Source organism: Salvia splendens, chromosome 5 (genome assembly GCF_004379255.2).
Source record: "Salvia splendens isolate huo1 chromosome 5, SspV2, whole genome shotgun sequence".
Lineage (NCBI taxonomy): Eukaryota > Viridiplantae > Streptophyta > Magnoliopsida > Lamiales > Lamiaceae > Salvia > Salvia splendens.
Genome location: NC_056036.1, coordinates 32,802,463 through 32,816,577, shown reverse-complemented (window position 1 = coordinate 32,816,577; position 14,115 = coordinate 32,802,463). Strand labels below are relative to the sequence as shown.

General features: G+C 31.8%; 1 protein-coding gene across 2 annotated transcripts; it reads right to left on the bottom strand.

Moving 5' to 3' along the window:
* Positions 1-248: 248 nt before the first annotated feature.
* On the bottom strand, positions 249-2,743 carry LOC121805603 (putative glucose-6-phosphate 1-epimerase). 2 transcript variants are annotated; one of them, XM_042205521.1, is made up of 9 exons: positions 2,508-2,723; positions 2,252-2,397; positions 1,934-2,008; positions 1,718-1,774; positions 1,489-1,646; positions 1,270-1,401; positions 978-1,080; positions 784-883; positions 249-708 (listed from the first exon to the last, which is right to left on the bottom strand). In XM_042205521.1, exons 2-9 carry the CDS (start codon positions 2,390-2,392, stop codon positions 488-490), a joined length of 987 nt encoding a protein of 328 aa, XP_042061455.1. In that variant the 5' UTR covers positions 2,393-2,397; positions 2,508-2,723; the 3' UTR covers positions 249-487. The 2 variants fall into 2 exon arrangements, with proteins under 2 accessions (XP_042061455.1, XP_042061454.1); XM_042205520.1 differs by having other exon boundaries at positions 1,270-1,646; positions 2,508-2,743.
* Between the last annotated feature and the right edge of the window lie 11,372 nt (positions 2,744-14,115).

Genomic DNA, 14,115 nt, shown 5'->3' with positions numbered 1-14,115 from the left:
ATCTAAACAACCAAGGGAAATGACGGTAATGGAATCGATATCGGATGATGGTCTGGCTGGAGATCGTGTTTTCTAACCTAGCTTTGGTGAAGGTTTAGGTGCTTCCATCAAGAAGGATGAAGAGTTCGCAAAAATGTATGATTCCTCCTCACTTCTCAAGAGTGTAAAAATATATGATGAAAAGTAGATGATTCAAAACCAGCTTCTTCAATCAATTATAGGAATAATGGGAGAAGCATCAGATGATATTAAAAGCTAAAACCAGGTTCCATAATTGGCACCATCATCATAGAATCTAGTGTAAAAGTAATTCTAATTCTCCTATATCAAGGTAAAATGTTGAACCTCATATAAAAGAAGATACTATAAAGCTCATCAAACAACATGAAGCTGGATTAGTACTTCCACAAAGAAAAGAAGCGGCTTATGTATGCACAACGGAAAATGATGACGAGTGATCCCGATACGATATATATGCACTACAAATTCAATACTGGTACCCCTGAAGTACTTTTCGAGGATCCAACTGTCCGCTGCAATAACTTGAAGAGACGGCTGTCAGCTCTTGGCGGCCCTTCCACTCTTCACAGGGCTTCAAGACTATTGGGGTTTCAATTGAAGAAGAATCGATGCATAACGATATCCTGTAATCCTCATCACCAAAATCTGGCATAGCCTTTGCTTTCTTGTCCCAGGGATTCCATAAAGCTGCACAACGTGGTTACTGCTTTTAGAAAAAATGAACACAAAGATAAAGAACATTTTAACAACAAAACAAGGAACCTGCATCAGGCATCCCGTCTTTGCGAAGTACATAGGTTCTCTTCTTCTCATGGTCTATTACTGCTATCTTCGGTGGGGTGCTTAAATACACCCGCTCAACCTATCAACCCACAAAAGAGACGATAACCAACCACACTAATGTGTATGCAGATACTCACATCTCACGTATAAATTGAAAGAAAAGCATTACCCACCTCACCATCAAAAGTAATTGCATCAGCCTGCTCAGTATACCTTTCCCTCTGTAACAAATTATCAAAGTAGTCCAACGTCTCCAAGCCCTCAACACGCACTTCACTGCAAATCAAATAGCATCAAGCAATCTATTCCTAAAATGCATAGCAGAGTTCCTCATCCGTGTTAATCAAACTATTATCTAAATGTGTAATACACTCAATAAAAATGAATTTAGCAATACTAAAGCATGGGAACGATAACATTTCAACCATGCAAATGAGAAGAAAATATGTAAGTGATGCTAAGAACCTGATATCAGAGACGGATAAGTAACTGCATAAAGCAACTGCGAACGAGAATGGCTTGCTATCGACGTTCCGCACACGTGGGATCACGGTGAGCTTGCCAGCAGTCACAGAAATTCGTAGACGTAACTCAAATCTAAACAAACCATCAAAACCGAAACAACATAAGAATGTGTTAAATACTACAGTTATTGGGATGATGGCCATTCTAATGACTACTAACCTATGCGGCCAATTCTTCAGATCATCATCTGTGGATTTAAGCAGAAGATCCACCGTTGAGCGACTATTGGCAGGGGGCAGAGGCGCAGGAGAGTCATCTACCGACCACAGTCTATTCCTCACAAATCCAGGTTGCTCCGGTGACCCAAAATTGATACACTGGTATGCACATAAAATTCAATGAGAATCGGTTTAAGTTTAGATATTTTATAGTTAAATTAGTGACTCACCTGCGGGAAGCAAATGGAAATCCCGCCCTTGATGACTTTACCAGCCTTCCAAAGAGCCTGCCAAACCCCCAAAACAGTAACCTTATCAACTACTACCATAATACTCAATCATCCCTTCAAAGAGATGTATTATGTATAAAATTCTTTACCACCTTTTTTCGTGATAATTGAGTTATATTAAGTTATTAACACATATACATAATCTGAAAACTTCACCTTGTTGGTCAAAAATAGCAACTCCTCTCTTCTTTCATTCTTCCAAGATACAATCTGCCCGCCGTGCAAAAGCACCTAGGCAGCAACATACAAAATTTCACAATTAAACATTTATTAATAATTAACTACTCTAAGTAGGCTAAACGTAATTTATCCCACACATACACATGACATATACAAAGAGCAATAACAAGCAGAAAGGGGGAAAACGTTGCATTCCATGAAAAAATAACTATTTAGAGAGAGATCAATAAATCTTCATGAGATATAAGAAATTCATCAACAAAAGCATTTCTGCTTCAAAAAAAAATTACAAACCTCAGCCGTACAACCGGTGGGCTCCGATAATATAACCCTAGACGATCCATCTGCGTCGCGAATTACATTAGCCGGCATCGCAATTGCCCCCAATTTCTCCCCTGAATTACTCGCAATTGGGTGAACTTTCCCTTCATCCATTCCAGCTGCCCGCAGAGAAAGGGAAAACAAGAAATCGACAAAATCAAACACCAAATTCTAAAAAAAAGCTATTCAAAATATAGAGAGTGATAATGCGGAGCCTACAGAATCACACCTGCAAATAAAATTATTGTGCAGAATTACAATCGGAAATGCCAAATTTGTGAATGATCAACCAAATAAACTAAAAAAGGAAAAGAGAATGATAGTGAATCGAAATCACACATTTGTCTTAAATATATCACGATAGTAATAATTAAAAATACACAAAATAAAAAAATAAAATCGGTTTCGAATTTGATGAATAATCACGTAATAATCTATACATATAAAAGGTGAGTTTTGACCATTTTTTTAATATTTATGAATTCTGGGTATAAATTTGAATAATTAAGAATATAGGGTATGAAATTTGGATTGGAAGTAACCGATAATAAACCGGCGTTTTCAAAGCATCAATATGATAATTGTATTGGTTTTCAAAGCATCAACATCATTATATACTAACCTGGCGTTTTAAAAAATAACCGCAATCGTCGTTACTTTATATGAATAATAACTATGGCTACTCTGTGCAAATAAGTAGTACTATAAATATAATTATCTCCGCTTTAGAATTTGCATTAAATATTTGTTCAACTCTTGCTATTCAATCAACTCAAACGTTTTGAAAAAAAACAGCCACACGCTAATAATAAGAAAATTGTGGCCCGTACATTAATTCTCACAATTATTATTCATTTAAATGCATATGATTTGATTAGAATTGATTGTGATCAATTAGTAGTATCAATTTATATTCTTGATCAATAAGAAACGTTCATATTAGCCACTTTGATGGAAAGGGCATTAATGTTTGATAATTAGGGTTTGTCCTCTCTCTGCCTATAAATATAAGTGTGGTGATCCTATCAAAACACACACATTACAGAGAACACATAAACGAGGGAAAGAGAGGGAAACAAATCATTGGAGTTGCGCCACTACACTAAAGTCCGAGGAAGTTCTCTCCGGCTTCCCCAATCGCTTCCGCTATGGATCATAAAGGTAAGTTTCCGATCCATTATATTTATGGTTAATGCGTGAAATACATGATGTTCAAAGATCTTGCTTAATTCATATTCAATTATGTATTCTTGAATATATTATGAAAAATAATTTCCAACAATTGGTATCAGAGCGAGGTGGAGAACTCATGTATTTTCGTATTATTGAAACCATTTTTTTGAATTTATTTTTTGATAAATTATTATGGATTGAATCGATCATTTTAATATGATCAGCATATTATAAATTCAAGATTAGTTGATTCAATTATTCATGTGTAACGTGACTAATGAATTCATATGCCTAATATTACGGGAGTATTAATTATTTAAGACTTTATGGATTTAATTCTTTTGACTAATTACGCACACTTATCAAATTAAATAATTATGTTTTGATTGTCTCTTTATGGAAAATTTGTTTATGCAAGTATCGAGACAGTGGGTGAAACGATTGGTAATTCAGTTTATTTGATTTTGTTCGCATAATATATTTGTGAATTGAACTAGTTAATTACTTTATTAATTAAAGGTTGTTTATTTTGTGTGATTATGAAATTACATGAAATATGCGTATGTAGTAGTGTATACTTACAATTAAAAATGGCTATTAAACTGAATGATGGTTATTTGATGCCATAGATTCGAGAGAATATGTTATACATTAAGTGTAAGTTTTGAATCTTGTTGTGCATGGCATCATAGGTTTTGGATATTTTTAATTGATGAATTGTCAATTCATATTTGTATGCTCACTACCGAGAATCAATGGTTTCCATGTTTGAAATATTTGTTCCCAAATTGATTCTATTTATCTATATGGAATTGATTTGGGTATATTGATTGTGTATACTGTATGTAAATTAAGTTTGAATGTATGTATGGGTGAATTGAGATTTCAATTAAATGTTTCATGATTATGAATCTATCGAGACGGTGGAATAAATGATTACATAATTCAATTTATGTTTTAATGTATACAATCATGATTATATTATGTTTATTTTGCAATCACCAAAGTGAGGCAAAATAAGTAAAGTCTATAATTAAATTCATATGAAAATTTGTTTAAGCAATTAATCACTATACATTTATGATTATATTATGTTTATTTTACAATCACCAAAGTGAGGTAAAATAATAGAAGTTTATAATCAAATTAAGTGAAAATCTGCTTAAACAATTAATCATTATACATTATTGATTATATAATGTTTATTTTACAATCACCAAAGTGAGGTAAAATAAGAAGAGTTTATAATCAAGTTAATATGAAAATCTATGTATGCAATTAATCATCATGCTTGGTGTGGCTATTCATTATCTAAATAGTTTGTTTGTCATAAAAGGTCTAGATTCCCAAAGGAAATAGTCTTTGCGACATAATGAACACTAATGGAGTTAATAATTTAAATTGGTGTCGATTACCCAAAGGTAACGCCAATTTATTATTACTCAATTGTTGAACTAAGATATGGATATTAAAAGCATGATTTTTATTATTGTATGAAGACTACCCAAATGAGTTTTCATAATTGCCTCATGATAAAGGTTTTCAAATTAATGTTCGTGTTATTATTCAAAGCTTTTATATGTGAGCATTCATCTCTTAATTGCTCCTATAATGTAAAAACATATTTTTTCTACTAGTATGTTTACCTCAATCGTTCCCCAACTTAATGGAACTAACTTCTTTGAGCGTGCATCTCATGCTCACATTGCAACCGAAGAAGCATCTAAAGGATAATATTCATTCGAATTTATCATTCTTATGGCATAAAGGAACTGGATCATATTTCTAGTGAAAGAATTAAGAGGCTTATAAAGGATAATATTCATTCGAATTTAGACTTTACAAGCATTACCGTTTGTGAGGATTGTATTACATGTAAACAAACCAAACACAATACTATAAATGCCACAAGAAGCAATGAGCTCCTTAAAATTATACATACAGATATTTGCAGACCTTTTGGTGTTTCGACTTTTGGTGGAGAAAAATATTTTATCACCTTTATTGACGATTTTTTCACGTTATGGATTTATTTATTGCAAGAAAACTCTCAGGCACAGTTGAACATTTTATGACTGAGGTTGAAAGGCAATTAAATAGAAAGGTGAAAATTATTCGATCTGATAGAGGTGGTGAATTTTATGGTCGTACCACTAAAATAAGTCAATTACATGAACCTTTTGCCAAATACTTAGAAAAGCATGGCATTTATGCTTAATATACTATGCCAAGTACGCCTCAGCAGAATGATGTTGCTGAGAGACGAAACCGAACTCTCATGAAAATGGTTAGAATTATGATAATTCTACCTTACCCATAACGTTGTGAATTTATGCTCTTAGAACCGCTATTTATGTATTAAACTGAGTTTTTAGTAAGGTTGTACCAAAGACTTTCTTATGAACTTTGGACAGGTAGAAAACCCAGTTTGCAGTATCTTCATGTTTGGGGCTGTCCAGCGAAAACTAGAGTATACTCTTCGCAAGAAAAGAAAAATGGATTTTAGATAATTAGTGGTTATTTTATGGGTTACTAGAAAAATCTAAAGGGTATAGGTTTTATTGTCCTGATCATAGCAAGAGAATTGTTGAAACTGGAAATGCAAGATCTTTGAGAATGGTGAGATCAGTGGGAGTACTAACACTCGTAATGCGGTCATTAGTGAAATAAGGGTAGAATTCCCTCTTCCCTTAATTCCTCAAGAATCAAGTGTGCCAAATATTGTTGAACAACCTAACAATACTGAACACTTGAATGACCAACCACTTAATGATGATGCCGAAGTCATTGAAACAGATGTGGTAGAGCCACCTCCAGAAGTGTCACTAAGGCGTTCTCAACGAGAAAGAAGATCGGCCATTTCTGATGACTATTTGGTTTATCTCCAAGAATCTGAATGTGATATGGGAATACGCAACGATCCAGTTTCATATTCACTAGCCATTAAAAGTCATAATTCTAATGAATGGGTTGATGCCATGATAGAAGAGTTGATATCTATGGATTTTAATGAAGTTTGGGACCTTGTCGCATTGCCTGATGGACACAAGTGCATTGGGTGTAAATGGGTCTTCAAGACCAAATTCGACATGAACGGTTTAATCGAACGATTTAAAGCCAGACTTGTTGCCAAAGGTTACACTCAGAAAGATGGTGTTGATTATAAAGAGACCTTCTCTCCTGTATCAAAGAAGGACTCACTTAGAATTATTTTGGCACTTGTAGCCCATTTTTGACTTGGAACTACATCAAATGGATGTGAAAACTGCTTTTCTGAATGGTGATTTGGAAGAAGAAGTCTACATGGAACAACCTGAAGGCTTCATTAAGAAAGGGAATGAACATTTAGTCTGCAAACTTAAGAAATCAATTTATGGACTGAAACAAGCTTCTCGACAATGGTATTTTAAATTCCATGACACTATTACTGCTTTTGGTTTTAAAGAAAACACCGTTGATCGGTGTATATACCTCAAGGTTAGTGGGAGCAAGTTCATATTTTTGGTTTTGTATGTCGATGACATATTGCTTGCTAGTAGTGACCTTGGATTACTACATGACACTAAGAATTATCTCTCAAAAAACCTCGACATGAAAGATATGGGTGAGGCATCCTACGTGATTGGGATAGAAATATCACGTGATCGATCACGTGGAATGTTAGGATTGTCTCAGAAAAGCTACATAGATCGAATTTTAGAGAGATATGGGATGAGTGCATGTTCTCCAAGTGTTGTTCCAATTCATAAAGGCGACAAATTCAGTTTGGATCAATGTCCAAAAACTGAATTGGAACGTAAAGAGATGGAAAATACTCCTTATGCATCTATTGTGGGAAGTTTGATGTATGCTCAAGTCTATACTAGACCAGACATCAGCTTTGCAGTTGGAATGCTAGGCCGTTACCAAAGTAACCCTGATGTTGAACATTGGAGAGCTGCAAAGATGATAATGACATACTTAAAGGGGGCAAAAGATTATATGCTTACAATTAGGAAATCTAATCAATTAGAAGTGATTAGATATTTCGATTCAGATTATGATTTATGTTTTGACTTTAGAAAATCAACTTTTGGTTACATTTCTCTTATGGCCGGAAGAGCCATATCATGGAAAAGTGTAAAGCAAAGTTCTAATTTAACATCCACCATTAAAGCTGAATTTATGGCTTGCTTTGAAGAATTAGTGATTGCAAAATTTTATTTCAGGCCTTGGTATTGTCTCCTCAATATCCACGTCCTTGAAATCGTATTGTGATAATAGTGCAATTGTATCTTTCTGTAAGAATGACAAGTATTCAAAGGAGTTAATCATATGGAATTAAAGTTTCTTGTCGTGAAAGATGAAGTTTTGGGAACAAAGAATATCTATAAAATATATAAGCACACAACTTATAGTAGCTGATCCATTGACTAAGGCGTTACCGCCTAAGACATTTATGGAATAAGTTAACAGAATGGGTCTTGGGTATGGAAACGTCTAATCTTTATGGACACTTAAATTATGGATATTTTGAATTCAATAAAGTTGTTTCTATTTTTCCTGCATAAACTTATTATTGATATGCATATATACGTTTTTAGTATTAATGCAGGAGGTCTTGAAATAAGACAATTATGGACGTTGTGTCACTTATAGATTATATTTGTGCGGTTATTGGTGATGTGGTACATGGAAGGAACTATGTCGACTGAATGATGTACGCCCACCATAACCCACATTAGTAGTCTCTCTAATATAATATTTATGTTTGCCAATGATGAAAGTATTTATAAAGTCCAATATTATGCGCGCCTTATGTTTATTATGTCTATTTTACTGTGGCTCTGTCAAGTGTGACAAGTGGAAGACTCGAAAACTTTGTGTCCCACATGTTCGCCAAGTGGGAGAATGTAAGTTTTATGTCTCACATATGTGACATGTGATAGAATCCCAAATAGAATTGGATTTTTGATATAATATATTAACTTGGTATAAGACACATTTTACCCTAATTAATTGACTATCAATTAATTATTGTATTAATTGGAATGGAAATTAGCCATTAATCAATAAGGGACGTTGTCAATTTTGATTAGTCATTATAAAATTGACTAATACCTAAAGAGAATATATGTGAATATATATGTATGTCGTTGATTGCCATTAATTGGAATGAATATTTCATTCCCTTGGTTATTAAGGAAAGGAACGTATGTACATATATTTATGATTTGATTAGAATTGATTGTGATCAATTAGTAGTATCAATTTATATTCTTGATCAATAAGAAACGTTCATATTAGCCATTTTGATGGAAAGGGCATTAATGTTTAATAATTATGGTTTGTCATCTCTCTGCCTATAAATATAAGTGTGGTGATCCCATCAAAACACACACATTACAGAGAACACATAAACGAGGGAAAGAGAGAGAAACAAATCCTTGGAGTTGCGCCACTACACCAAAGTCCGAGGAAGTTCTCCCTGTCTTCCCCAATCGCTTCCGCTATGGATCATAAAGGTAAGTTTCCGATCCATTATGTTTATGGTTAATGCGTGAAATACATGATGTTCAAAGATCTTGCTTTATTCATATTCAATTATCTATTCTTGAATATATTATGATAAATAATTTCCAACAAAATAAACCACTACTCAAAAAATACAGAATAACTTCAATGGAGAGATATATCCACATATTTTATTTTTATAATCATCTTTATCGCGTAGATTGTTCTGTTTGCAGGATGTTTGTTTCTCTCATCCTTTATTCCACTTATATATTTTTACCATTTTAGATTTGAAAAATGATAAGATATTTATGAATTCAATTTATTTGATTTATGAAAACCATATTTCTTATGAATTTAATTAATATTATTGATAATATACACTCTAGATTGATCAATTTTTAATTCAATAGGTGGCGTATGGTGGACAAGCAGATAGGGGAAGAAGTTGTGAATTTGGGATGACTAGAAAGCAATATTTTAAAAATCGGACTGGTGAATGAACCCGCGAGGCTACTGGTTCATGGTTCAACCGGTCCGATCGGTTGAACCACTGGTCCAACCGTTTCTATACTAATATAAAAGGGGAGTTTTGGGATGTTTTGAATAGTCATTTTAAGCCAGGGATGTAAATGCAATTTAAAATATTAAACTACCTTTCTCTTTGAATCCATTTAATTTCGATAATTGTCATGTTTAAATATTAAATTACTTATAATTAGCATCTAAATTACCTTCATGAAACGTAAAAAAATAAATTGTCTTCCATTAATTAAATAAATACTAATGGGATTACTAAAAGTTACGAAGAATAGCAAAAGGTTTCAAATCTACTATAAATTCCAATGTGATTGTGCTCGCTACCATAATCGGTGAGCTTGCGTAGATGAGCAATATACATTGCTTGATTACTCTCTACCGAATTTTGACTGATTTGAGCTCCGCCGCATCAGGAACCTCTACAGAGCATTCTTAGTTTTCCATCTCACCGGGACCCACATGGCTGAGGACTAACGAGGAAGGTGTCGGCGCCACCACGAGAGCCTTTGCCGCCTCCGCAGCATGCACAGCGAGGATATGGCGGTCGAGAATGAAGATAATGAGCAGCGCTGGGAATATATTAAGTAGGAAGAGAGTGGAAGGAAGATGAGGGAGGAAGAGAGATTTGGGGAAGAAGTAGCCGCTAATCTATCATTTCTTCAAACCCTAGAATAAAATTGTATTCCATCTATGTTATTGAGTTGTATTCATTATTATATATGATTGAACAAATATTGATTTTATATTATATTTTATTATTTAATATTTTATATTTTGTATGTAAAACTGTTTATTCCCTTTAGTTAAGATTAATGAGATTTGTTAAAATCCCATGATTACGTTGTATCTCTATTTAATCTTTCATTTCCAAAATTGAGAAGATTTTGTGTATATATATATATATATATATATATATAGAGTTATATTATTCCATGGTTCTATGAATTTAATGGATTTAACTCCTATTGTTTGCTATGTCAATTGTTTTATTCGAAATTTCATTTTGGGGGGGGGGGGTTACACTGTTACGAATGCATTTTATTTTCTGAAATTGTATTCGAATGTCAATATTTTGTTTTATTTTATAAATATAAAAAGTGTTTATCATTTATCTCAGGAAACAATATAGATTAAGAACGGAAGGCAAGAGGAAGGGGAAGAAAAAGAAACCGATACAGAAGAACGACAGAAGCACTTCCAAAGGATTTGATGGTGAATATTCTGCTGGCAAAATAAAGAGGAGACAACGGTATAACATAGAGAGAAGAGGGAGGACTGCATAAACAGATGAGGGAGGGCTGCAAGCTTAGCAATGTTTATTTTATTTCATTGAGTATCATAATTTAAGGATTTAATTAGGGTAAGATAATTTAAAATAACTAATGAATTTAGGATATAAACATTTGTATGCAAAATTGTAGTACTAATATTGAAAACGGTAGGGATATTTTCCATGTGAAATATAATTGTTCGGTATAATATCTATATATCATATTACTTTTATATTTTGAATTATATTTATCTGTATTATAGATCTAAATTAGTTGCAATCTATCACTATAATTATGCATCTATCCCTAAAATTATGGAATTAAATTAGTGTTAGGTTTTGAATTTTCCAACAAAATTCTATTCATTTAAAGTTTAATTATATATTACAAAATTGTATTCGTTGATTCTGTTAAGATTTGAAATTAATTCTACAATAATTACTTGAACTAATTTATTTTTGAATATAATATTGACGTTAATTGACAATGCATTATTTTAATTTCTTTATTTTGCTATTCTTATTATTTTACTTTTGGGGTTGTTTACAATACATTTTTTATAACTTACGAATTAGTATTATTTTACTAATGTTAAGTTTTATTAATATTTATTTTAAAGTTAAGGGTTTAGGATTTAGGTTTTAAGGTTTGAGTTTTTACTGTATAGGGTCACTATATTGCAATGAAATGAAGCTCAACTAGGAAGTGTATCACCAGTGCAATCTTAAATTATAGCTTTTGATAAACAATATCTTAGAACTCATTTGGAGAAGTGGTAATTATACATTTTTAGGTTTTTTTGTTTTGTGTGATGTAAATTTGCTTTATTTTTTAGTCTCACGATCAGCGTCATTTTTCCATTTTATAAAAATAATGTACAGTATTATTTTCCACGTGTTTATATTTTAGCTGAATCTTAACTTCCTTCGTTTGCTTTTACTAAGCGAGCCATATTAAAATAAACTAAACAAAAGTTTTTCTGAAAAAAAAATAGAGTAATATATAGAGAGTTTAAATGATTCATTTTTCAATTTTAAATGCAAAATGGTTAATTCATATTTTCATTAAATGTATTAGTTTCAAATTCGTTATTGGGTTCAGTTTCAAATTGGTTATTGTTTGTGTTGTCTTAATTGCTTAATTTTGCTTGTTTTGTGTGCATTCATCTTGATGATAATTAAAATTTTGATTTATTAATGAATTGTGATTTAACCTTTTGATAATAGAGTTATATTTAACTTTAAGTAATTAATTCAAAATAAGAATTTACTATAATGAAATTAAATTGATCCGTGCATCGCAGGGGAGACACTAGTAGAGCATAAATGATGAGTTAGCATTAAATATTGGGAATAATTATCTGATTTTGTAATGATTCATTCACTTAATATATGATAACTACTTACTTGTATAATATTCATTCTGTTAGCGAATGGGATTATGAATTTTCCAGTGAATTTTGGGCTCTACGCCACGTCACCAGATGTCAACACTTGGCCCAATGAGATTACGACAATCACTATTGCTATAAACTTTTGGGGATGTAATCTAATTTAAACATGTTTATCTATCCTTTTTTTGCTATTCATGATTATCTTTTATATCAACAGATATTTTTCTATAATCAATATTTATGAAATGAGATTTTAATATATTGTCTCAAAATGTATTAAGCTTTTTAACTTTAATGTTCAATTTTTTGGTATTTTAAAATTACTATAAGTGATCAATTTTTATTTTTAGCAAAAAATTACTTATTTACTCTTTTATTTTATTCTCTTTTTACATATATATTTTATTATATTTTCATTTAAGTTCATAAATATATTTTGAAAAGATCGTGCATCAAAAGGAATTCATAGTAATATATTGAGAAAGTATATGTTTCTAGAATTGTCATAAAATGCACTTAGGCCTCAATTATTTATATTATAAAAATATAAAATATAATAAATTATTATCATATATTTAATAATAACAAGAAACATTATTAAAATTTTGAATATATATATATATATATATATATTTTATTAAATTATTAATTGAGAAATAATATTATAAGATTACAACATAAATATAATTCATGCTTTTAAAATTATACTATTACAAATTGCTTAGTTAGTTATTAACTTAGAAGAAGAAGTTGAAGAAGTTTTCTTAGTAATTGAACAATAAAATAAACACAAAAATTTAAAATTCATGAATCGTAGTATTACTTCTTCAAAGAATAATTCTATAAAATACAGTTGACACAACATAAGTAGCTAGTATACTCAAATATTGATATTTTGTGGTGGTGTAATTGTGCAGTACAATACGTTAATTAATAGGAGTATATGTAACCCATGCAATACTAATAGAAAAAAAAAGTCATTAAAGATAAAATAAAAGTAATGAAGGGTTGCTTTTAGCTTCTAATTTAACTGAATTAATTAGCTTTTCCTCGATGAAAATACATTTTAAGCTATCCTAAAATAAATCATGACCTTAATTTGAAGAAAAAAGTTCTCTTATTTGAAAAATACTTCTGAGACAACAATGCATGAAATTCGTGCCATGCCCAATATATAGAAAAATTCCTGGAGTCGCAGATTTTCCTCAAATTCATAGACTCATTTTTATTCACCGATTTGATTCGGTTTATGAAGCGATTATAATATGTCGAGGCACAATTTTATAGTCCATAATTCATATTTCATTACGCTTACGCATCTTATTATAATTTGAATAATTAAAGTTACATTCATTGGATAATAATGCTTTCATTTTCATCTTATAAGATACCAAAACAGAGCATAAGATTTTTGGATCATATGTATATGGGTTTTACTCAAATAAGAGCATCTGCATCAGTGCTCTTAGCTAAGAGCAGCCGCCATGCCGACGGCGTGGCCAACACCCTGCTCGCCGCTGTGCTCATGCCGACGGCACGACCCTGCTCTTAGCATCGTGCACCGTCGTGCCGAAGAGCAGGGCAACGTGGCGTTCACTGATTGGCCAACGACATTTCCGTTGAAATTTCTATTTTTTTAAAAAAAATTGAAAATAATGCCAAAAATTAAAAAATATATATTTTCGGTTTCCCAAAAATATAGCCGTTTTATTACCCTTTTTTCAATTTTCTTTTAATTTTTTTTTAAAAAAATTTAATCCCAAAATCATCTATAAATACACACATTCATCATCCATTTTTCACATCAAATTATCTCTCATATTTTTTCATACAACTCACCTACATCTTCCTCTCCCACTCAAACACTCTCTAAATTCAAAAATGGATATGAACGATATCGTTGCGGAAGCGGAGCGCAAAGAACAAGGATACTATCAACATTATTCTGCCTCATATGAAGCCTATGT

What these genes read in the sequence shown, in the direction of transcription:
- LOC121805603 (XM_042205520.1), bottom strand. Translation starts at nt 2,392, where the DNA reads ATGGATGAAGGGAAAGTTCACCCAATTGCGAGTAATTCAGGGGAGAAA. An exon ending in CCACCGGTTGTACGGCTGAG is followed by an intron (nt 2,009 to 2,251) that starts GTTTGTAATTTT and finishes GTTGCTGCCTAG; the next exon opens with GTGCTTTTGCACGGCGGGCA. An exon ending in TTATCCGTCTCTGATATCAG is followed by an intron (nt 1,081 to 1,269) that starts GTTCTTAGCATC and finishes TTTGATTTGCAG; the next exon opens with TGAAGTGCGTGTTGAGGGCT.